Source organism: Sceloporus undulatus, chromosome 5, assembly GCF_019175285.1.
Source record: "Sceloporus undulatus isolate JIND9_A2432 ecotype Alabama chromosome 5, SceUnd_v1.1, whole genome shotgun sequence".
Taxonomy (NCBI): Eukaryota; Metazoa; Chordata; class Lepidosauria; order Squamata; family Phrynosomatidae; genus Sceloporus; species Sceloporus undulatus.
In genome coordinates, this window is record NC_056526.1 from 138,603,206 (window position 1) to 138,628,120 (window position 24,915).

At 42.6% G+C, this 24,915-nt stretch overlaps 1 protein-coding gene across 1 annotated transcript in view; it reads right to left on the bottom strand.

Annotated features, from left to right (window-relative positions):
• Positions 1-1,313, bottom strand: part of TLL1 (tolloid like 1) — a 155,930-nt gene extending 154,617 nt beyond the window's left edge. Inside the window, 1 exon segment of the mRNA XM_042467856.1 lies at positions 1,115-1,313. Within this exon segment, the coding sequence (XP_042323790.1) occupies positions 1,115-1,298 (184 nt within the window). The 5' untranslated portion in view covers positions 1,299-1,313.
• Positions 1,314-24,915: the final 23,602 nt, after the last annotated feature.

Consider the following 24,915-nt stretch of genomic DNA (forward strand, 5'->3'; position numbering starts at 1 on the left):
GGGGGATTCTTCAAGAGCCACCGACTCCAATGACTTTCTTCCCCTTAGTCCTTCAACTCCAGTTTCCCGCCTCAGGCTCCCTCCTTCACTCCATCCACTCCTGAGGAGGAGGAGCAGGAGGAGACAGGTGAGCTTTCTCCCCTCAGGGGTAACACAACGCAACACAACACACACACACAGTCGACTTTGTGCTCCTCTCCCACTCCAGAGAAACTGGTGAGCTTCTTCCTCAGGGACAGCACAGGACACACACACTGACTTTGTGTCTCCTCAACTCCCAAGAAAGAGGTGAGCTTTTTCCCCTCAGTGGCAACACTACACACGCACTCACACACACGGGCTTCCTGCAGCCCCCTCTCCATTCCTTCGAAGGAAGCAGGTGGGCTTCTTTCCCTCTGTGGCAACACACACACACACACACACACAGAGGCAGCGTCCACACCCAAGAAGGAAACAGGTAAGCTTCCTCGCTTCAGGGGCAACACAACCCACACACACACACACACACACACACACAACCCTTCTCCCGCAGCCCTCTTCCACTCCCAAGAAGGAAACAGGTGGTTTCTCCCCTCAGGGGCTACACAACACACACACACACACCCCAACTTTGCGCCTCCCCACTTCCATGCAAGAGGTGAGTTTCCTCCCTTGAGCGGCAACACAAAACACACACTGTGCCCCCTCCATTCCTAAGAAGGAAACAGGTGAGCTTTCTCCCCTCAGGGGCAACACAACACACACAGCAGCCCTCTTCCACTCCCAAGGAGGAAAGAGGAGAGCTTAGTCCCTTTCAGGGGCAACCCTGCACGCCGCCTTTGCGCGCCTCCCTTCCACTCCGGAGAGGGAAAGAGGCGAGTGAGCTCAGTCCCCTCAGCAACAACGCAACCCACTGACACACAAGAAGGACACACACAGCCGGGCTCCTGGAGCACGTCCCCTCAACTCCCCAGGAGAAGGCAACAGGTGAGCTGCCTCCCCTGAGGCTGAGGGGCCACAGCGCCGACAACAAACTCCAGCTCCCAGAATGCCAGAAGAGTCAAAGCGGTGCCAAACCGGGTTCTTTCTCCCGTGCGGACGCAGCCAAGTGATACCAGCCAGAAGAAGGGCTTACCTGCTTTGCAGGGATCCTTGTAGTCGATGCCTTCGCCCTTCTCCTCCTCCTCCTGGTGGAAGTCGTGGTAAGCGTAGTCGTACTCGAAGGCGGCGGCGGCGGCGGAGGAGGAGGAGAGGTGGCCCTTGGGCCCGAGGAGGGCCAGCCCTGCCGCCAGCCACAGCGCCAGCCTCACGCCCCGCATGGTCCCCTCCTCCCTCCCTCCCTCTCTCCCTCCCTCTCCCGGGCCAAAGAGAGAGAGATGGAGAGACTGGCGCGGAGCAGGAGGACCAGAGCGGACCCTTGGAGAAAGGCCTGGGTCTGGGGCGGGCTTCTTGCCAAGGAAGGAAGGGAAACTGAGGCAAAGTGGATTCTTCCCCTCCACAAACACACCCCCACAAGACACCGAAATGGCAACGTCGCTGCTTCTCCCCCAGCGAGGGGAACCTGGTGGGGGGTGGAGGCAGAGTGGGAGGCAAGGAGGGTCTCTCTTGGCTTGAGCGAGGAAGGACTGGCAGAGAGAGAGAGAGAGAGGAACGGGAAAGGAGGCGAGCCCCCTTCCTCCTCCTCCTCCTCTTCTTCTTCCTCTTCTTCCTCTTCTCCTTCTTCCTCCTCTTCTTCCTCTTCCTCACAGCGCCTGCCTCTCTCCTTCCTCCTCTTCTTCGCCTCCGATGTCAAAAGCCCAGCAAACTTGCTCCGAAACCTTTTTCCGGAGCCGCCGGCGAGGCGGTAAAAGGCTGCGGCTGCCGGGGGCTTGCCTGGCGTTCCTGGAGCTGCACAGCCAAGTCGTCGTTGTCGGAAGGAGTAGCAGCAGCAGCAGCAGCAATAGTAGTAGTAGTTGTAGTAGTCCAAGAAGAGGCAGAAGAGTCGGGATCCTTTGGGCCGAGGCCAGCCTCCTGAACCTGCGCATCAGCAAACTAAGGAGAAGGAAGAGGAGAAGGAGAAGAAGGGAGAGGAGGAGGAGGAAGGCTTGCTTTCCCTCCGGAGCCCCGCAAGGACGGCTACTAAGGCTTTGCGGGGAGGAGGCACCGCATCCTTGGCTGCCTAAGAAGAAGAAGGCGCCCTGGTGCCGAGGCCGCGCTTCTGGGCCGGGGCTTGCGCCTGGGAGCGGAAGGTAGTTTGGGCTGCTTTGGACGAAGTCCTGGAGAAGAAGGTCTCCCTTTGTGAGCCGCCTCGGGTCCTTTTGGGACAGAAAGGCGACATTTGAAAAGAAAGAAAATAAGTTTTGGAGAGCTGGTTTTCTTTCTCTTCTTCTTCTTCTTTCTTTAGGGGTCTTATATCAGTTCGTGGGGAGGATCAGAGCTGGGGATGGAGGCAGAAAGCGGAGGCTGAAGGGGAACATGTCAGTTTGAAGAAACCCGCTGTTTTGGGGGGCGGGAGGGAAGGGGAAGGAGCCGGGGTGGTTCAGCCTGGAAGGAGCGCAAGCCAAGGAGGGAAGAGGCTCGGTGCTTCTGCTTGGCGATCATGGGAGGCAGCGGGGGCTGCGTGAGGCAGGCGCTCCGAGGAGGAAAGGGAGGCGGAGGCAGCGAGGGAGGAAGGAGGGAGGGAGGCTGCTTTGCGATGCCAGAGTCAGGCTGGATTTGCTTCAGGGATCAGCCACTGGGAAGCCTCCCCTTCAGCAGCTCAGCCTCGCTCGCCGGGAAACAGGCGGAGCAGGGAGAGAAGACATCCACGCGGGAGGAATGATAACCCGCTTTGGCACTTAAGCCTCCTGGCTCAAGGCTATGGGATTCTGGGAGTTGGAGTTAGTCGTGAGGCCCAGAGCGGAGGGTCCACAACAAACCCCAACTCCCAGAATTCCATAGCCTTGAGCCAGGGCAGATAAAGCTATTCAAAGCAGGTCTGCCCTTGCCTTCCTCCTCTGAGGCTGAGAGCATATGAGCCTAAGACTTGTCCAAGGTCACCTGGGACTCGAATCCTCGTCTCCAGAGTCATAGCCCAAGACTCAGTCCTCTACACCATACTGGCTCTCACTTTAACTTATATATATATATATATATATATATATATATGCACTCATCCCTCCATATTTGCGGTTTTAATATTTGCAGATTTGATTATTCACGGATTTGATTCCTATGTTCTCTCTAGGAATATCTAGGTCCTGCTCCAATGCAACTCTATGTACACCTTTAACTAAAAGTTGCACTGGAGGACTTAGAGAGTCGTAGAGAGAATACTCTACTAGCCTTTGTAGCTCCCTCAGTTCAGTTCTATGGTCAGTGTCTGTCCCACGTTGACCACAGAGTTGCACTGGAGGATCAAACATTCCCAGAGAGGTGTCTTCTCAGGTAAAAGCATATTCATGGGGGTCTTGTGTCCCTAACCCTAGCAAATATGGAGGAACAAGTTGTGTGTGTGTGTGTGTGGAACCATCCCCTGGCAAAAGACAAATCTGTCCTGGAAGTACTGCCCCCCTTTTACTCCTCCATTTAGACATCGATCATATCATATCCCCTAATTTGGATGCCAAAACCTGCCCGCAATTTATACATGAGGTCAATTTATAGTCAATTATAGACAGTAAGTTAAAGGGAGGGTTCCTTTCCACCACTGTTTGCAGCTCCTTGTGTCACATTTAATGTGCAGTTTGGAAGGGCTCAAAGTTGTAGCTGCTTTACTGTATGCCAAACAACATACATCTCTTAAGGCTGCATCCACACAGCTGAAATAATCCATTTTGACACTACTTTAGCTGCCATGGCTCCATGCAGTTAAAGAATTCAGCAGCGGAAGACTCCTGGAATCTGTAGTTTGTTGTGGCACCAGAACTGTCTGAGGGAGAAGGCTAAATATCTCACGAAACTACAACTCAGAGAACTCCATAGTTCAGTTAAAGGAGTGTCAACCTGGATTATTTATTTCTGCAGTGTGGATGCACCCTAAAAAGGACCAGAGCTGTAATAGCATCCTAGGACTTCTCCCTTGTTGCTGTGGAAAGGAGTGGGGTTGCAAGGCATTTTGGACCCTGAAGCAAAACAGGAAAGGTTGTCCCATTGTGCCTTCTGTCCACCTGTCAACCTATGGTGACCCCATGAATTTCAATCGGTTTTCTTAGGCTACATCCACATTGCAGAAATAATCCAGGCTGACACCACTTCATCTGTCATGGCTCAATGGTATGGGATTCTGGAAATTGTAGTTTTGTGAGACATTTAGCCTTCTCGGTCGGTCAGAGAGCTCTAATGCCACAGCCAACTACAATCCCCAAATTCCATAGCATTGAGCCAAAGTCAAGGAATACTCAGAGGTGGTTTTGCCAGTTCCTTCCTCTGAAATATGGCCTCCAGTGCCTGGTATCCCTTGGAAGTGTCCCATCTAAGTACTAACCAGGGCTGACCCTGTGTAGATATCCTAAACGCACCAGATCCCCATCCACTTACCCTGCTAAAAGCACCTTATTCCCAAACCAACCAAGTTGTATTAGCACTTGTGACAGAAAATCCACAAAGTGCTCCCTCAACAGAAATCTGCTTGTGAGTCCCAACTAGAGCAGAGCCATCAAACCAAGGAAACATTTTGTTTTGTTTTTGTTTTAAAGAGTTTTAAACTTTACATTTTGAAAACGTTATGTTTTTAATTATTTGAATTGTTTAATTGGTGTTTTTTTTACTTGTATATTGAATGTTTTATCGTATTTTAACTTGGACTGTTTTAGATTTTCAAGCCGCCTTGAGTCCCTGTACTGGGAGGAAAGCAGGATATAAATAAACATAACAACAATAACAGCAAAAGTGTTGAAAAGCCATGAAGGAAGCCATGAAGGAAGCCAGAAGCACCTTTGAGAATAACTAGAGAAAATAAATTTCTAGGATAAGCTTTCATGGACTACTTCATCACATGCAGTTCACTGTAGTGCTTAAAAACATATGCTGGAAATTTGTTTTCTCCCTAGTTAGTCTCAAAGGTGCTCCTGAATTCTTTAATATCTGTTTGCCTTAAACACAGATATCTATTTGGGCATGGCAGTAATCTACTGTATATACTCATGTATAAATCTAGAAATTTAAGGCAAAAAGCTGACTCCAAAAAACTGACTCAACTTATCCATGGGTCAATATAAGTATTGCATCTTAACTCTTAAGAAGGAACCATCTCCTGATGAAAAGCAAGAGTATAATATGTGAAACACTGACTCCCTCTACTCTCCCATCCATCCAACCTTAAGAGTAAGCACAAAGAGTTACGTCTGCTGGAATTTTATAAGTTCTTTGACATTGTTTTGCTCTGCGACAGCCAGGAGTGCTTAGTATCAGCTTCAGTTGATACGCCAACTGCTTCCCTACCTGGACCGAAAGGACCTTGAAGCAGTAGTAATTGAGCTGGTAATCTCTCGGTTAGATTTCTGCAATGCGCTCTACTTGGGGCTACCCTTGTACCAAATTCGAAAGCTTCAATTGGTTCAAAATGCAGCAGCCAGATTGGTCACCGGAACATCTAGGTTTGACCATATAACACCAATACTGAAATCTCTTCACTCTTTGCCAGTTAGCTTTCGGGTGCAATACAATGTGTTGGTTATTACCTTTAAAGCCCTACATGGCTCGGGGCCGAGTTACTTGCGGGACCGCTTCTCCCAATATAATCCATCCTGCACTCTCAGAACATCTGGGAAGTTCTTACTAGAATATTATAATACCAGGTTAATGACAACTTCACATAAGGCATTCACTGCCGTGGCCCCAAGATTATGGAATGACCTACCGGAAGAGATCCGTCTCATTACTACCTTAGAGGCCTTTAAGAAGGCACTCAAAAGGGATCTCTTCCGGTGGGCTTATCCACTGAATTCCATATAAAAAGGTTATGACGACTGCTCTTCTTTGTCTCTGATTGTTGGCTAATGGACGAATTGTAATTTTTAGAGAACTAATAAGAATTCTTGGTAAATTCAGTGTTAGTATTTTATTGTTGTATTGATTGCACTAAGTGTCTTTTAAGGTTGTAATCCCGCCTCGATCCGAGGGAGAGGCGGGAGGTATAAATAAACTATATTTTTATTATTACTGCTTCATCCTTTAGATCCTCTGCTATATGCCTTTAAATTCTACCCTCGACTTATCCACGGGTCATAGCAAAATGCATAATTTTGGCTCCAAAACTTGCCCTCGACTTATATATGAGGTCAACTTATAGTCGAGTATATACGGTATGTACTGGCTTACCAAGTTCCCATTGAACCAATGGATTTAGGCTATCAGGGTGTAATAAGTGGATTTAGACCATAATAAAGCCACAAACTAGCCATTTGTTGCCCTTTCATAACACTAAGACCCTGCTGCCATTTCATTCTTCCTGATAAGGGAGTGAAATGGCCATGGGAGGCACTCTCATCCTTCTGTAAGTGAGAATTCCAACAGAATGCTTGCTAGTTCCTTAGGAATAAGCTACAGATTTTGCTAATAAATAGCAAACAGAGAGTAAGGTGGTCTTTACTGGCTTCCTTTGCTCCTGCAAAGATATCAAAGACCAAGAAGTATGCAGCTCACCAAAGGCCACTCAGATCAGGACTTGCCTGGGATAAGTTCCGGCATCACTAAGCCGAGTTTCCTTCCAGAGGTTAAAAAGTATACATGTGCTTTATCCTTGCATCCACATGAAAATGCTTCATCATCACATCTACTGTCAAAATTGTCGCTGACTACAGGGCCTTGGAAGGATGGGGAATGTTTTCTGGGGAAGAGGATACCCAGGCAGGCACAATAGAAAGCTGGTGGCATAAAGTGATGATTAAAGCAAAAATATAGAAAGAAAAGGCATTGTCTACAGACTTTATTTCGCTTAGACCTAGGCCAGGGGTGGGGGAGTGTGTGTGGCCCTCAGATGAGTAATTTAAGCAGTTCTCTTCCTCCTGCAAGAAAATCTTTGCAAATCACGGTTTTCAAAGGCTATTTACATTTGGGGGACTTATTCTGCACAAAATTCCCCTGTGATTGTTTTGCACAGAAAATGCTGTTTTCTATGGATGATCAACCATGTGTATTTCTTGTTCAAAACTACCAAGTGCAAATTTTGTGCAGAAAAATGCCAAACTGTGAAGATTCCCATCATTCTATGGTTCTTTTTGTCAAGCTTTCTCTGCTCTCAAAAAGCCAGATTTTTTCCCCCAAATATTTTTGAATATTATTTCCATCCCTTTGATGAGGGATCCAGTGACATCTGCAGGACATTCCTCATCTCTGTCGTATCTATTAAGTCTTTATTTTTAAGTAGTGAGGAGAAAGAGACAAACATCTCATTCCATGCAGTGCTTATCATTTTTTACATTGGAAGCTGGTGGTTTCCATGACAGTGGGGCAGGGAATCTGTTTCTGAGTTTAGTCAGATCTTTAAATGAACTGGCCAAGGTTCTGAAGCCTATTCCCCCACCTCCAAATATATCAGCACTTCAGATAGTACCTTTTAAATTTCATTTCACCAGACCTCTAATATGGGAGTCCTGCAGTTGTTACTCAATGTGTATGCAGTCATGTCAGGACAGAACCCCCTTCTTAGGACTTCCTAAGCTGATCTTAATAATAAAAAGACCATTTACCTCAGCAATATAAACAAAATCAGTAATAATAATAATAATAATAATAATAATAATAATAATAATAGGTTTTATTTATATACCGCCCAATCACTGGGAATCCGAGCGGTTTACAATAGAGGGGATAATAGACAGTTCCCTGCCGTCAGGCTCACAATCTAAAAGACACGACACAAAAGGAGAAGGGAATGGTGAGGGGGGAGGGAATCAGGTCCAGCATTCTTCTCTCCCTCTGAGGCCTGGACCAAGGCAGATGGACTGGAGGGAGGGCTCTTCTTCTTCAGGCTAGCCCCTGATGGAACTGGGCCAGCCTTCTCTCTCCCTCAGAGGCCGTAATCTTTCTCTGGTAAAAATAAATGGTGACAAAGCAAGAAGCAGAGCATCAGTATAGTAGCAATGCTTTCTTAAGGGCCTTCTATGTATCTTGAAAGGTCCTAAACACCCTAAAGGCACCAAAGTCTGTATCATCTTGGATGCTAAGAAGGGTGAATACTGGTTAGTACTTGGATGGGAGACTGCCAATGAATACCAGCTGCTGTGGGCTTAGAGGAAGAAACCTAGAGGAAGGAACTGAGTATTCCTTGCCAAGGGAAACCCTATGATTTTCATGGGTTTGCCTTAAGTTGACAAGCAATTTGTACATAGACTCATATTTCTGGACTTCCAGGTACAGATGCAGAACCTAGGAAGCTTCCACTTTATTTTTAGAAGTCCCCAAATTATATCACTAGACTTAACTTTGATGTCACTTAGCCAGTCTTTGCATGTGAGTATACATGTACATGTGCATGTGTACACACACACACACACAGAGTTTTCTTAATATTATTGTACCTGGAGTTTTACTTATCTGGAAAATGTGTATATGTTTTTTATCCTTTGTGTGTGCCTGTATTAAGAAGGGAAAACCAGGATCATAACATCAACTCTCCAGAATAGGCAACTTAGGTCCTGTACAGACAGGCCAAAATAAAGCTTCTTTGTTTCACTTTGGAAGTATGCTATTTAAATGATGCATGCATCCTAAGAGTTTGGAAGCCGTGCCAAAGCCATGCTCCAGTCCTAAGGACTAGAGTGTGGCTTTGGCGCGGCTTCTGGACTCTTAGGATGCATGCATCATTCAGGAACGTAGCTAGGATTTTAAGAAGGGGGGGAGGTCCAGACTAAGTGCCACCATTATAATGGGGCTTGAGTGGTGCGGTGCAGCAGCACAGACCATTCCTTTTTCTAATGGATGGGGGGTCCGGACCCCAAGACACCCCCCCGGCTATGTCCCTGCATCATTTAAACAGCATACCGCCATAGTGACCTGAAGCAGTTTTATTTTGGCCTGTCTGTACGGGCCCTTTGCCTCTCTACCAAGTGCCATCCAACAGTCATTCCACCAAGTTATAGCATAGGGAGAGATAGGAAAGAGGACCACATTATCAGCTCAGCCAGTAGATCAATCACTTTGGCTCCTCCTTTCCTTGAGCTGCTTCTATTCTAGGTGGTCATGATAAGAAGACTAACAGTGTCTGATTTCATTATAGAATTTCATCGGCATTATATCTGATCATTATGGAAACCACACAACATTAGAGAACATATGTTTGGATTGTCTTATTTCTCTTTCTCTTCCTCGTCCTCTTTTTCTTTTCTGTTTTGTCTTTCTAGGTTTTAAGCCAGAGGGCAGGAACTGTCTTTATTTATTTGTATTGATATGTAAGTTTTTCTAAGAGTCTTTTCAACAGAAAAGCAGGATGTAAATGGTTCAAATAATAATAAACAAACAGAATTGCCAAAACTAACATTGCTCAGTGGTCAAGAATACCCATTAGCATGACCAATATTATCATAAAACTTCTGGAGTGTGATGTAGTCTTTACTTTCCACACTGAGTGCAATGCCATATCAAACATGAAATACATCCAATTTTTTAATATTTTGTGAAACCATGGGAGTTGTTTCACCTAAGGAAATCACATCAGTTATTGCATAATTCAGTTGTTGTTGTCACTGTCATCATATTCATCCCATAATAACTTTCCAAATAAATCTAGGTTTTTCATATTTATGTCTAAAGAGATGTATACCTACTGAGAAACAGACCCTTAATTTTTATGGCAATGGATCACAAGCTCAAAACAGACCTGGTTTTCAATCTGTAAGATATTACTTTAGCAGAATCATACATCTAGCCAAGGCAAATCTTAATTATAGGCCATTCCCATTTGTGTTATAGCACCAAAAATTGCATACAATATGCTGCCTCAAGTGTCATAGTCTCCCTACTGAGTTCATTATTAAAGTACATCCTTCCAGCAAGAGATTAACTACCCCGGTAAGTTACACACTGACGTCACCTCTTAGCTTCCAGACAGCAATCTGCCCCTGACCTCAACTTCACTAGTGGAAGCAGAGCAACACACTGGCCGGCAGCAGACTTGGGGACAGCTGGCCTTGAAGCACCCTGACAAAGCTAAAACCAAGACCTAGGCATGGGTTTGCCTGACATACAGAAGCAGGTCAGCAGAGTCTCCCCACAATTACAAGATGTGATAAAACTACCCAAACAAGACAAGGATGCATCTGTTATAAGTGTAAAATAATCCTCTTATCATAATTATAATCTTTGTAATCATTTGCATTTCTTAGTAAATATATGAAATGTAGAGCAGTACTACATCTTGGTTTCACAGTTTGCAAACTGCTCTGCTTGCCGATCATTTTGAAGTGAGAGGGTTTTTTCTCCCCAGGTGACACACACATATATATCACCAACCTGCTCATAAATCTGAAGGTCCATCTGTCAAAACAGTCTGTCTTAGAGCCATGTCTAACTAACTAAAACAGAGGCAGAAACAGGGCAGAACAGGAAGGAGCTTCCCCACAATCTGAAAATATAAGAGTAAACTCATGCTCACTGCATCACTGATAAGAGTATGTCCCCATCCAAACATGCTTGCATTGCCACAGCTGAATATTTCAGGAAAGAAAAAGTGTGTCAAAAGATAAGTCATTAATGAAATGGTATGCCATGTTCTTCCAGTATTTCAATCTTTTATTTTCAGTGTAGCCTCTTTCACACACTATTCAGGATAAGACAAAAAGAGAATACAGACACCCTTCAGTTAACAAAGGGGGTGTGCTGATGGCCATTGTTTCGTAAACAGAAAATTTGGTAGTACTGGCAGAAACAGCATGGAAAGAGCACAAATAGCTTGCTACACCACAAAAGGAGAAGGGCAGTTCAACATGTTTTAGCAATCTTTTTATTTAAAATTAACAATATACACATGTGAAATGAAACAACCAGGGCATATAAGTCTTGTATAAGTCAACAAAAACATTTTGAACTTGTAGGACCTCTTGAAGGTTTCTTCTAAACTGCATCAAAGGATAGTTTTCTCACTTCACTTTTCGTAGCATTTCCATTTTGGTGCTCAAACTTTGAGATTTATGCTCTTTCTTTCTTTCTTTCTTTCTTTCTTTCTTTTTTAGCATGCAGGGAGGAAGTGTTATTGGCTCTCCTCTTATATATCTGATTTACTAATAATGCTAGAAAAGGCATGCATTGCATTAGTCACTTTTCAGGCATCCTCAAAAATGGCTTCTGGAGGCAGCTGCTATTTACCATCCCTGTTATAGGCAGGCACACAACTACACAATCAACTAAAGCAGAATTCTGTCCTTTCCCCCAACTCAAGCTTTATTGCATTGGATACTGCAGACATGCTTCTGCAACCCAATACCAAATGTCTCTGTTTCTCCAGGCCCACCTCTTCATCATCCTGGCCAGGGATAAAAGGCCTTTATAAAAAGGACCTTCACAATCAGAGACTTTGGCGCGTTACAAACCGCCATTTACTATGCGCTCTGCACGTACTAGGGTTAGAAAGGGGCGTGCTAGGGTTAGGAAGGGTCTTACCTTCCTAACCGGCCCCGTTCCTAGTATGCACAGAGCGCGTAGTAAATGGCAACACCCGTCCACATGGGCACCGCCATCTTTACGTCTCGGACGCACAGCATCTGGACGTGACGCAGTGGAAGTGATGCCATGAGTGTACGCCTCGCACCTCACGGCGTCACTTCCGGGGCCAGAAAGAAGCGCCATTTTTGGCGCTTCTTTTTAGCTGCACTGGAAAGCCTTGCGGTCTGGCTGCTGGGGCTTCTCGGCACAGCTAATGACGGCAGCAGCAGACCACTCGCTTTTGGGCAGTCTGTAATGCACCCTAGTTAACGGAGCAATGGTTGTCTATCTGGCCCTTCTAGGGAGCATCATACAGATGTCTCTAGCCTCTTACTGGCAGGAATGCTGGAAGATGAGATCTGAAGGGTTGTAGAGAGATAGTAACAGAGAGATCTTCCTTTTAAAATGGTCTCACCTGAGCCTAGAATTTAAACAAAGATACATCTGAATAGAGCAAGCTTGTTTTCTACTGCTCCAGAGAATAGAACATGGAATAACGCATGCAAGCTACAGGAAAAGAATGTGTTATTCCATTAGGAGGAACTTGCTGACAGTAAGAGCTCTTTGACAGTGGAACACACTCCCTCAGAGAACAGTGGAGTCTCCATCTTTGGAGATCTTTAAACAGAGCCTAGATGGCCACCTTTTGGAGGTTATTTGATTGTGAATTTCTCCATGGCAGGGGGGTTGGACTGGATGGTTCTTGTGGTCTCTTCCAACTCTATGACTCCATGTATTTTTTCAGAGGCTTATTTTTTATTCATGCCTTAATTTGCATGATAGTGATTTTTCACCTGGCCATGCTACACTTAGCTACAGACAGGTCAGGGCTTGCTGTCAGACTCCTGTTTATGGGAGAAGAGGAATAACTTTTGCTTGACTCAGGAAATACTAGCAGTAGCATGTGCAGTGCATGCCTTTTCTGTTATTATTATTCCTCTGTTTCTTGTTTGATCTAGTGTGACATTATAGAATTATCCTTACTAATATCTCTGTTTTGTTTAGATGGACAATTTTTGATATGTCTTTTATCCTCATTATCCCATTCTATTGTTTTCATGATATGTACCATCCTTGGCTCACTTTTAACAAATAATTTCATTTTGTTATATACTGTATTAAGAAACCCCACAAGCCTCTTTTTCTCTCTCAAATACAGTTTCTGGCCTTAAAGAAAAGAAACTTCAGACATCTCACCATACACTTCAGGAAATGAGCTGTGCATGTGTTTGCATTGAGACAGGGCAGTTAAAGCAGTCTCAAACTGGATTATTTCTGCAGTGAGTTTTGGACCTAAGCTCTTTCACGCTAATCAAGTAAAGTATTTCAGTACCAATCTAAATGACAAAGAAACTGAAATAGTTATAAAGTTCTCTTACCTTGGATCAATGATTGATCAAAATGGAGATGACCATTATGAAATTAGAAGACTAGGACTGGGAAGGGCAGCTATGGAAGAACTAGACAAGATCCCAAAGTGCAATGACATAAAACTGAACACTAAAGTTAAACAGTATTCCCCATCACATGTATGGATGTGACAGCTGAAAATGAAGAAGGCTGACAGAAGGAGAATGAACTCATTTGAGATGTGATGCTGGAGAAAAGTGCTGAGGATATCATGAACGGCCAAAAAGACAAACAGATGTGTCCTAGAGAAGATCCAACTCTCACTGGAAGCCAATACGACTAAACTGAGGCTGTCATGTTTCAGACACATCATGAGAAGACATGACTCACTAGAAAAGACAATAATGCTAGAAAAGGTAGAGGGAAGTCTGTGTATTAAGTGTATGGAATCAAGGAAGTCACAGCCCTGAGCATGCAGGACCAGAATAGAGCGATTGAAAACAGGGGATTTGGAGGTGTCTCACTCACAGGGTCTCCATGAGCTGAAATTGACTTGAGGGCACCTAAGAACAACAACAAACCACTATAACTGTCATGGCTGCATCATTTGGGATTCCTTGTTTTGTGAGATATTTAGAATTCTCTACCAGAGAGCACTAGTGCTTCAGTAAACTACAAATTCTAGGAATCCATAGGATACAGTGATATAAAAGTGGTATAATTGTGCAGTGTGAAAGAAACCTAACACAGCCAGTCAACCTGCATTGTGTTTCTGGTGCAACTGGTATAATTTTCTCTGTATCCAACTTCCTGTTGGGATGAAGCAGCCATGCCAGAAGAGGTGGATGCACCATTAAGCATACTTGTTCCAGGTAAAGATAACTGGACGTTTGGCACCCAACCATTCTTTAAAACACACACACAAAACCAAATACAAATAATTTACAACCATTCTTCAGGTCCTCATGAAAATTTTGTGAGAAAGGTGAGATATCAATCGAACCAATCAGTCAATACTCTCTGGAATAATGGGAATAAATATCTTCAAATACTCTGTCTCATAAACTGTATTGTATTGATTTGGGTCCAACTTTGGAAGAAGGACAAGATATAAATCAAACAAACAGACAAATAAATGATAGCTTGTCTGGAACAATAGAAAATAATGTAAAATATGCTTTCCATCTTCAAATACCCTCTCTCACACTATTATACTATACTTTTAAAAATAATGCAAAAAACTAAGAGACTGTCACTAAAATGCATGACGAAAATGATGCAATGATCTTAGTCTAGCATAAAGATCTAAATTAAAAATAGATGTTTTCTAGTCCTGGTCAGCATTCCTGACACTCATCGGGGAATAAATCAAATGCCCACAGCTGTGAGCAGCTATTTAAAACCAGGCACAGGAAAATTTAATTGGGGAAGCCTCATTCAAAGTTAAAGAGGTCAGATCATGCTGTTAATTAGACATTCACTTAACTTCCTTCCAAGATCTTGCCATCTTCAAGTTAATAATCTGTGTACATAAATCCGTCATCTTTTGTTGAGAGGTATGCAATGGTCTATCTCTAAAAGGGGATAAACTACCAGCAACCCTAAAACCTAAATATTTGCTAAATGGATTAAGAAAGTTTAACAATGGTGGCTGGTACACAGTAACTTGATCACACTCAAGCCAGTTTTTGCTTTTACACTATAGGCGAATCCATATTTTAAATTCCACTATTAGATGTTATTGGGGAAGGAGGCATGGCTCACTAGGGATTAAACATGTTATTGTGCATAAAAGTACTTTCAAATTTCAGGGTGTTGTTTTCCAGTTTTTGTTTTTCACCAGGCCACAGCTGTATATGCTGCACCAAAAGCCATTTATAAAGTTTCTGGACATTTTAGGGAATATCTAGTTTAGCGAGTGAGTATATGTAAAAAGATATCAACAGCAATCATATTAATTTTATTGGGTGGGGATTTCCATGAACCACACCCACTTTGGAAAAGCAAAAAATGAATTTATTTGAGGCTACCTCAAATATGTATCTCCTGAACCAATAATTATGTGTGTCCATACAATAGATGCCTTATTCACCACCTCTTTCACAGGCCAAGTTTAATAATATTTTAAAAGGTATTTGCTTATAAGATATGTTTCTAAAATTGTCATCACTGAGATAAACAGTTGTTGGATCAATTGTCATGAACCTAATCTGAAATATTTAGAATTATGTATAGAAGAGGAAACCTGAGATTATGCAGTGGTAGCACTGGCTGCATAATGCCATAATGTGTGGTCCTAATCTGAAATATTTTGAACCACATATAGGGCAGTAAACCTGCTATCATGCTGCTATAGCAATGGTAGTATAATGTCATATTTTGTAGTCCTGCACTGACAGTTGCAAATGATCTGTGAATGTATGTAATGAAGCAGCTTAGAATGAATTTCTGAAACAAAATCATTGTTTGGCTAAGGAATACTGTGTTTCAAAATCCTTCCATTGTGATATTCTGAAGTACACCTGATTTTCTGATATATACTTTTGAATTTTTTTTATTTCTGCCAAAGCCAATGAAATAGCACTGATTGCCGGAAACAATGTATTTCAAGCTCAGTATCATATTCTGGCTGACAACAGATACTTCAAAAGTAAGGATTAGCTTGCTTCCTCCTTGCTCTAGCAATCGGAGATCCCAGAGAGTGCTGACTAAGCAGGAGGTAAGGATGCTCTGACCTTTTCAGTTAGTAAGCCTTGGTGGATCTTCTATGACTTTGCAACACAACACTTCATGGCAATGGGTTTACCAATGGCACATAAGCAAACTGATATTTAAACCTTATTTATACTGAAGAGCACCGACAGGATAGATTCTGACAGTGTGGCCTGTTGGAATCTGTTTTCCTGAGATGAAAACAATTCATGACTCTTTTATACACGTTTGTACTGAATGGTCTGTAACCTATCTTGAAATAACTGGTATGAAACACACTCTGGTCTAATAGATGAATATGAAGTGGAGTTGTCTTGTATCCTAGAAGGACTTTATAGTCATGCTGTACTTGCAAGATTCCCATGAACAACCATTGGATGTGGTTTAAAAACCAAATACACATGACAGACCAAGAGAAAACTATTGAAAGAATACACTGTTAGCCAAAGTGCATTTTTCTGAATTTTGGTGTGTGTGTGGCATTCCATATGACCCCAGATGTACCCTGTAGATGACCTCTGCAATGACAGGCAGGTCACACCAAGCCCACCTGGAAAATCCCATCCCAAGACAGGAAGGCAATTTGGGAGTTATCACCTCCATAATCAGAAGAATGGGCAATGATTGCCTAGATGTCTCACCTGATGGGCCAACTGACAACTTAATCCCTTTCCCATTTATCTCGAATATTGCCAGATCAGATTACAATCTAACACTTTTGCCATGCAGCAAAAATCACCCCTAACTTGCTAGTTTGCAGTTCATGGGGACACTGTGGCACATTACAAACGCACGCATAGTACACGCTCTGCACATACTAGGGTTAGGAAGAGCTGTCTCTTCCTCACGGCCCCCAACCCTAGTACGCACGGAGCGCGTAAGAGATGGTGCCACCTGTCCACATGGGGGCTGCCATCTTTATGATGCTCTGCGTCCGCACATTGCGCCCCGGATATGACACCGTGAGTGCATGACTAGTGCCTCACGGCGTCACATCCAGGACCCAGGAAGGACCGCGATTTTCACGCTCCTTCTTTGCTGCGTCCGGGAACCGCGCCGTTTGGCTGCTGCAGTTCCTGGACGCAGCAACCGGCGGCCTGTAACACACCTGTGTCACTGTGATCTCGAGTCTAGCTCCAGCACTTCCGTCCAATCAACACTCTTGGAACAGCTGTGTCCCACTCTACATCACTCCATTGGACTCTGGAAGCAAGCCCCATCTATAGTAAATATCTCCTGTAGTTCTGCCTCAACATCTATTCCAAGCTAACCCCTGATTTCCTGAACCTTGAATGAATGAGTGTGTGACAGTGAATTGCTGTGTGATTTTCTCCTTTAAATAAAAATAATACTTTAATTGGAGACTTCTGCCTCTGCATCATTTCTTGGATCCATTGGCCCCTTAGTATACAGGTGGGAGACAGTTTTACAGGGTCCTTGTAGCTGACTCCCTCTCAATTTCAGCTAAGTGAAAATTCCCCTACATAGATTTTGGCTAAAACATTCTATATTTCATGTCCATGACAAACAGTGTAGCAACTATATATTTCCTGACATTTCTTGTAAGTTTTTTTCATTAGGTTTTTTCCCCCTAGGATGCATAATTCCAGTGTCTGGGTTATCATTTTTTTTCAGCATTTACCCACACAATTAAAATTGTTTATCTGTGTATTTTCTATGTATATGTATTGTATACCTGTATATTCGTTCATTACATTCAGGCTTGCATAGAATAGGAAAATATCTTCTTTTTAGAGATCTTTTTTCTTTAAAAAAAACCACTTCATTTACTTTTTAGCATTTAAAACAGACTTTGTGTCATTGATCCTTAAACCAGCTCATGCAGTCATGGATACTGCATTTACGACAGTGAAAAATCTGAGTTGCTGGTAGCTATTTGCCAGACAAAAGTGGAAGGGACATCATATAAAAAACCAAAGACCAAGACTGAAATCTATGGTGAAAGCTCAAATCTTACATAGTTGGCAGAAGCTAAATTCATAATGATGAGAATGTCAGAAATAATTTTACTCTTAAATTTAAAGGTGTGCTAAATATGCCAGTCTGAACTGTGGTGAGTTGTTGCCATGAACACATGGAACTCTTGCAGATTTTTTCTCAACTGATACATATAGTATATTTATTTTCATTCTAAACACCGTGCCAATTTATCAAATTATCAGGTGAGAGTTTGACAGAATCATAGGAAGAAATAGCAAAAATATATCTGCCAACCCACTGTAATTCAGATATATTCTCAGGTGAGAATTGGATATAGAGTTTATATTGCTCTTCTTTGCAATTCTGCACGTACACTATGCTCCACAGTTTTCCTTGCTTCTCTGTCCACAGATTTTCTCCCGTCCTCTTCTTTTTGGGGGTGTAGCCACACTGCAAAAATAAAACAGTTTGTCACCTCTTAACTGTCATGACTCAATGCTATGGAATTCTGCTATATGTTGTTTTTGTCAAATATTTAGCCTTCCCTGTCAAAGATCTCTTGGGTTTTTTTTCTTAGAATGTATTTTACTGAACTAAAAAATGGAAGAGAGTTCTTTAAATGCTGAATGTCTAATCTCATTGGTGTGGGGCAGTAGTACTCAAACATTTTACCCTTGGGACCCATGGTTGCCACACACACACACACACACACACACACACACACACAGAGGGTATATGAATAAAATATTTTGTATTTTCACTTGTACATTCATGTATATTCATATTTTAACATGTTATAAGGAAATAACATTGTTCAAATTGAAAAGTTTTGTTTAAGTAAATCCAATGACTCAACACATGTGTAAATTTTACACATAAAAAGTTTGGAAAGAGGAGGCTGAGGATGGATCAGGGCCTCCAAGTCTCATACACCCCTTGATCAACTCTCATGTGCCCCCTGAAATTCCACCATTTCAGAACCACTGGTGTATTTTCTTATGTTATTATTGATACATGAACATAAAAATAATACTTCACAATGTCTTCTAAGCCTTTAGTTGCATATCTCTGGATATTGCTATCATCATTATAATTATGAGATGCATCCTTTAATTTTGACTAATCACTTTATTGCATGGTTGCATTTAATTGACAACTCTTGTTTAAAAGTAGTTAATCTCAAATGATGTCTGCTGGTATACTTTCTCAAGGAGCATGTAAATGGTTGTGTCAAAGCTGCTTTGCACAGATTGGGTTTGGCAACCTGTTTCTTACTGGTTGCTTGTTTGTGTTTTGTTTTTTGACATCCTGCGAGCCCTAGTGATCAGCAGCAACTGCCAGTAACAGTTCTAGAACCTCCTCTTGTCCAGACTCAGCAATTCTAGAACTTCCCTGTGAACATCTTCAATGAGCCAGCAAGAATATAATGCAGTGGCTGTCCTGCCTTCCTTGGCTGGGGATGGGGCAGGAGAACAAGGTCATGGAATTGGATTTCACAGTCCCCAAATTGCCATGCCAATGAGATGCATCCTTTAATTTTGACTAATCGCTTTATTGCATGGTTGCATTTAATTGACAACTCATGTTTAAAAGTAGTTTATCTCAAATGAGCTCTGCAAATTAAATGCCACTCACATGCAACAAGAGGAAACAGCCATGCTATGCAGTTTTAAGCTATTGATTTCCATGAGTTAGGACTGCAGCCTTCAGGCATGCATACAAATAATCTGTCACTGGAAGAAACTGAAAATGATCATTTCCAATAAGCCAGAGAAAGAAAGACAAGAAAAATCAGAGAGTGAAAATAAATTAGAGTAACGGAAAACAGTCCCCTTCCTTGCAAGCAGTGTCAAAAGCTTCTAGCCTAGAAATCACATTCCTGATTATTTGTTTGTTTATTTGTTTGATTATGCAATATTTTTATTGATGTTAACAGGATCTCCTTTGTTTCCAGTTTTGCTCTAATACAGGTTGAAGAAAAGACAGGTTTTGCTCAGTGAAAATTCAACATTATACAGTTCCATTCCTGAGAACATTTGCAAAAATTAAGTTGCACTGAATTTAAAACAATAACAGAATTTTTGAAAGATCTGGATGTAAGGCCTATTGTTTTGGATATAATTGTATTCAGAATCACAACAGAACAGAACTCATGAAGCCTTTAAAATTAGCTAAAGTTGTATTGTTATCACTGTAAAGACCTTATCAGGAATATACCTTTCCATTTTCAACAAACGCAAACTTGAACAAGTATGGTCATGATGGGAAACACATGCCATCATGGCACCCTGGGGATGGAGTTAGTGCCTGTGTCATTGGGACGCTGCACCCTGACTCCATCCACAGGCCGGCCTTTCAGGCCAGTCTGGATAGCCCCTAATGCTTCATCTCATTACTATTTGCTTCAGCTTCTCAGGTCCTGTCTATACCAGCATAGGGTAGCCCAGAGTATCCTGGCCCTAGAGCTACTCCAACCCCCACCCCATTTGCAAAGCCCTCCATTCTGATGCTGGGTGGCTGACCACATGCATGTCCTGCTAAAACACCCAGCAAGTCCACCACCATGGCAGGTCACTGCACTTTGAGGTCAGAACAAGCAACTGGCAGCAACTGTGGATGCACCAGGCAGCAGAGCAGGATACATTTCAAATAGCCACCCACATCAGAATGGAGGGCTCTGGGTTTTCCAGGAGCAAACAGGGACTTTGTTAAATTTGGCATAAGGGGTAAAACCGGTTGGATTTGATGGAAAATAACAACAGCAATAAAGAGCCCAGTGTGATGTAATGTGTTGACTGTTGGACTAGGACTCTGGAAGCCCAGGGTTCAAAGCTCAGCCATGGAAACCCATAGATGATGGACAAGTCACACTTTATATTATTAAGCTAAACTATGAACTCTCCCATGTCAAACAACATAGTTGTGTTTATTGTCAGGATCTAATTATGTACTGGCTGATCATGTATAGCACAGTCAGTCTGTTCCATGATATTAAATGTAAATAAAACAACCATAATGAAATACAGGTCAATTAATTTTCATTTTCATTTTATTTTTGTACAAAAGCCATCACACCATTTACAAACACATATAAGTATTGTGCAATATTTCAGCAACAGCTCCAGATCTTGAGACTTTAGAATTTTCTCTTATTTCTTGAGTGAGAATTTTTATTACTGTGGTCTTTGTTCCACTTCCCAGTCATTTGCAATTGTAGTCTTTATTTAAAGTGAACAGAAAGTTTGCTTGTATGTATGTGTGTGTGTGTGTGTCTGTCTTTTTATCTATTGTACATTTAAAAAGTTACATTTTAAAATGAACTACCATATATATTTGTGTAGAAGTCAACAAATTTTGTAAAAAAAACCTGGTTCAACTTATACACAGGTCAATACAGTAATACTCTCTTCCATAGCCTGGCTGTCTCCTGAAGGATGGAGGACATGCTCTGTCCCCTGAGGCCTTGTCCCCAGCCTGGCTGCCCCACGGAGGACAGCCAGGGTATAGAGGAAGATGGAGGGCAAGCTCTGGCCCCTGAAGACTCAGCTCCAGCCTGGCTGCCTCACAGAGGATAGCCAGTGGGGAGAGCAGGAGGGAAGGCAAGTGCTCACCCACCAAGCCTTGTCCCCAACCTGGCTGCCCCGCAAAGGACATCCAAAAGGATGGAGGGCAAGTACTCACCCCCAAAGCCTCATTCCCAGTCTGACTGTCTTCTGAGAGGACAGTCAGGCTATAGAGGGGAAGGAAGGGCCCTGAGACCCTAAGTTTTACCCTCAACTTATCCACAGAGCATATAAAAATTCTTAATTTTGGTCCCCAAACCTACCCTCAACTTATACATGAGGCCGACTTATAATCAAGTATATAGGATAGTTAGGTTACTATTTACTTTGATCACCCAACAGGTACATGCTACTCTTACCAGGAGTAAGAGTAAGATTGTTTGTTACTAACACCTTGACTGTTCTATCACGTCGCTGAAAAAGAGAGGAAAATGCTCTCTGGTCCCTTCCACCTTTGTCATAAACCTAAGTGAACTGAACTGCCTGGTCTCTTTTCCACAGGTAACATATAGCAGGTCACACAGCTGCACATGTGCCACCCACAGATGCTTTCAGTAGATATTAAAAAGCAGTCACTCTTCCTTCCCATCTCCCTCCCTAGCAACCCCTTAGGCCCTATCTGCATGGGCCAGACTACTCTGGGGGCAGGGTGGAGTATTCTGGCCCCAGTGCTGCTGTTCCCCTGCTACCTGGCACTCCTGTTGTGGTGCCAGATGGCTGTTTGTCTGCATGTCCTGTTGTACTGTCTGGTACAGCAGCCATTGCTACACATTGCTCCCTCTGAGGTCAGAACAAGGTGCCCAGTGGATGGCATATCTGGAGCAAAAGGTGTGTTTTTAAAATTTGTTATGGGGGGGGTATATACACCAGATTTGGTACTGAATGGGCTAGACACCATCTGGACTGTTTAACCTAGAATCAGAGTTTGGGATGTATCCCATGAAAATGCTTGTAACAAGTAGCCAAGCTAGATCAGTCCTATGTTTTCCTATTCTCCCATGCCCATATTGCGACACTCACACTCTCTGTCTGACTACAATGACAGTCTTTTTCCTTTGTTAGAAAGGAGGATGGCAGAAAAGGCAGGCTAACTTTTAAAAAGCTTTGTAGAAATTTCTAGCTAAACTGAGTGTAGCTCATAATTTCAATATATTTGCTCTTCCCTCTCCCATACACATTCCCATTTTGCTGGCTGCTTTGCTCTTTGTTAGATGCACAGCACCCCAAGAAGAAAGGCCATTTAGATAGCTACTCAAGTGACCTCCTTTGTCATCCCCTCTCTCATTGCTCACAGTGAGTCAGAATGTACCCAGAAACAAAGAAAAGGTAGAATTTACCCTGAAAAGTAGCAAATGGCAACCCTTGCTATTATAAAGACTCAAGAAGGACAAAGAAAGATGGATAAAACCCTGGTACTGTATATTTATGGCATGATTGGATGTAAGAACAGGAACAACCACTACAAAGGCATACAATGAAGAACTAGACTAGAACAGGCTGACATTTACTAGATCTATTGACTGTGTGGAGGAACCCTTGAACAAGTCATATTCAGCCTCATATAGACCGATAGATATCATTATAAGGACATAAAGAAGTAAGAATATATTATAGAAAGAAATCTAAATGCATGAAACATTAATAATTAAAAGGATCTACCTTTAGGATTTTAAAATTACCTGTAAATAAACCTAAAGAGCTGAGTTACACCCCACCCCTCCAGAAAGGAGGAACAAAGCAAGATTTCTTGGCAGACATTCGAAGCATCAACCTCAGTATTTACTTGCAATGGAATTATCATGTCATTCTCTAGCTGTGAAGCTAGCGAGAAGCTTCTCATTCTGGTTATAAACCAATATATACAAGTGAGCTCTATTTTAATTCACACTTGACTTTGATGTGACTGTAACTCTTCAATGCATTGATATTCCCCAGGATAGTATATTTAAAAGATGTTGGGTTTGAAATTTGAGTTAATCTACAATGATTATGTTTTTTGGGGGGGGAAAGCCAACTTTCTTCTTCCCTTCTTCCCCCGCTCAGTGATAAATGTAATATCTGTAACATGTTGAGAATTGTACAGATTTATTTTTAGGTTGCCTCAGAAGTACTTGAAACTATTAATGGTACAAGAGAATGCTGAGTTTTCTGTAACTCTTTGGCTTCAGTGTCTTGTCTGTATTATACACTTGCCCTTGAGCTATGGTGAATATTTATAGTCAAGTGCAAACTTAAACAAAAGAAATGAGGACATTGAAAAGTAATGAAGTCACTTTTGGTCACACACAAAGTGTACACATACACACACACACACACACACACACACACACACACACACACACACACAGATCTGGCTTATACCAATAGTCCACCTAACTCAGTGAACCCTACTTTGAACCCTACACTGCTTTGATATAGTCCTATATTCCGCTGTGATTGTCTTGGCAACATTCTGTGGAATTCTAGGGGTTTTAGTTTAGTAAGCCCAAGATATCGCTTGCTTAGAATTCAAAATGTCAACCCCCAAACTGCAAATCCCAGGATTCCATATGATGCTGACATGGGCAGTTAAAGTGGAAGATGCTTTAATAGTACAATGTTTTCTCTCTTGCCTGCAGTGGTATTTCAGAGTCCCAAAGAGAAGCCTTTCCCAGAACTATGTGAAGATAGCAGGGATTAAACGGGGAACTATCTACATGTAAAACATGTCGGTTTTTTTTTAGCATCAACCAAGGATGAGTATGCATTTTCACGAAGAGCCTTAAAATGGAAGGTTTATCTCAAAAAAAACCTAAACAATAAAATACAATATCCTATTACTCATTTTAAGCTTATAGCCTATTTCATACATAGCGGGAGCAGCACAGTTCTTTCTGTTGCCATTGAGGTAAGGCAAGAACCTCTGGCCCTGATGACTGCAACCTATATTTTGATTCTTTTGCACACTAAGGTTACCTCTCTCAGAAACTGGGCAATGCTGGTATGGAGAATAGCATAGCTTGGAAGTAATACATTATAAGTAATGATGCTACTTGTAAAACATCAAGGTGGGGAAACAGTTTCCTTTAAAAGAATTAACATGGCATTGTTGTTAATCTTTTTGTAATGTAACAAGCACTGTCCAACATTTCACAGACAAAAATTAAAACATTTATGGCTGAGCAACCTCATAGAGTGGTCAAGATGGCAAAGTTATTAATGAGGAAGTATATAAAGAAGGGAGGGAGAAGAGAAAAGGAAAAGAAAGTAGCAGCATCTTTAAGACAAAGGACCTATACAGGCCGACCCGAAAGGCCAGCCTGTGGATAGTGTCAGGGTGCAACGTCCTGATGGTGCACACCCTGACTCTACCCCCAGGATGCCATGATGGCACACAACATCATGGCATGCCTCCAGTGCTGCATCCAGATGATGCAGCGCTGAAGGGTTGCCATACAACCATGCTGCTGCGGATATAGCTATAGCTATGGTCGGTTTTTGTGGCTCCATCTTGAACCCTCCAAAGGCTGGATTGGGGCCACGGCATGAGGTTGCCATAGCCTTCTGACCAGGAAAGCCTCAGGTTATAAAGTGTATTTATACTGTTGTGGGAGTGGGACAGAAAGTAATAGGATTCAAAAGATGCAAATCATGTCCTAATTTTTCTTTCTGTTTTTTAAGCAAATGAACAACTCAATTTATTTAACTCTTCAGTGTCCCATAAGGCTGGAGTTGGGGTTCCTATATGTGTGGTTTCTTGCAAACAGGCACGGCCATTGCCAGCCATCTTCTT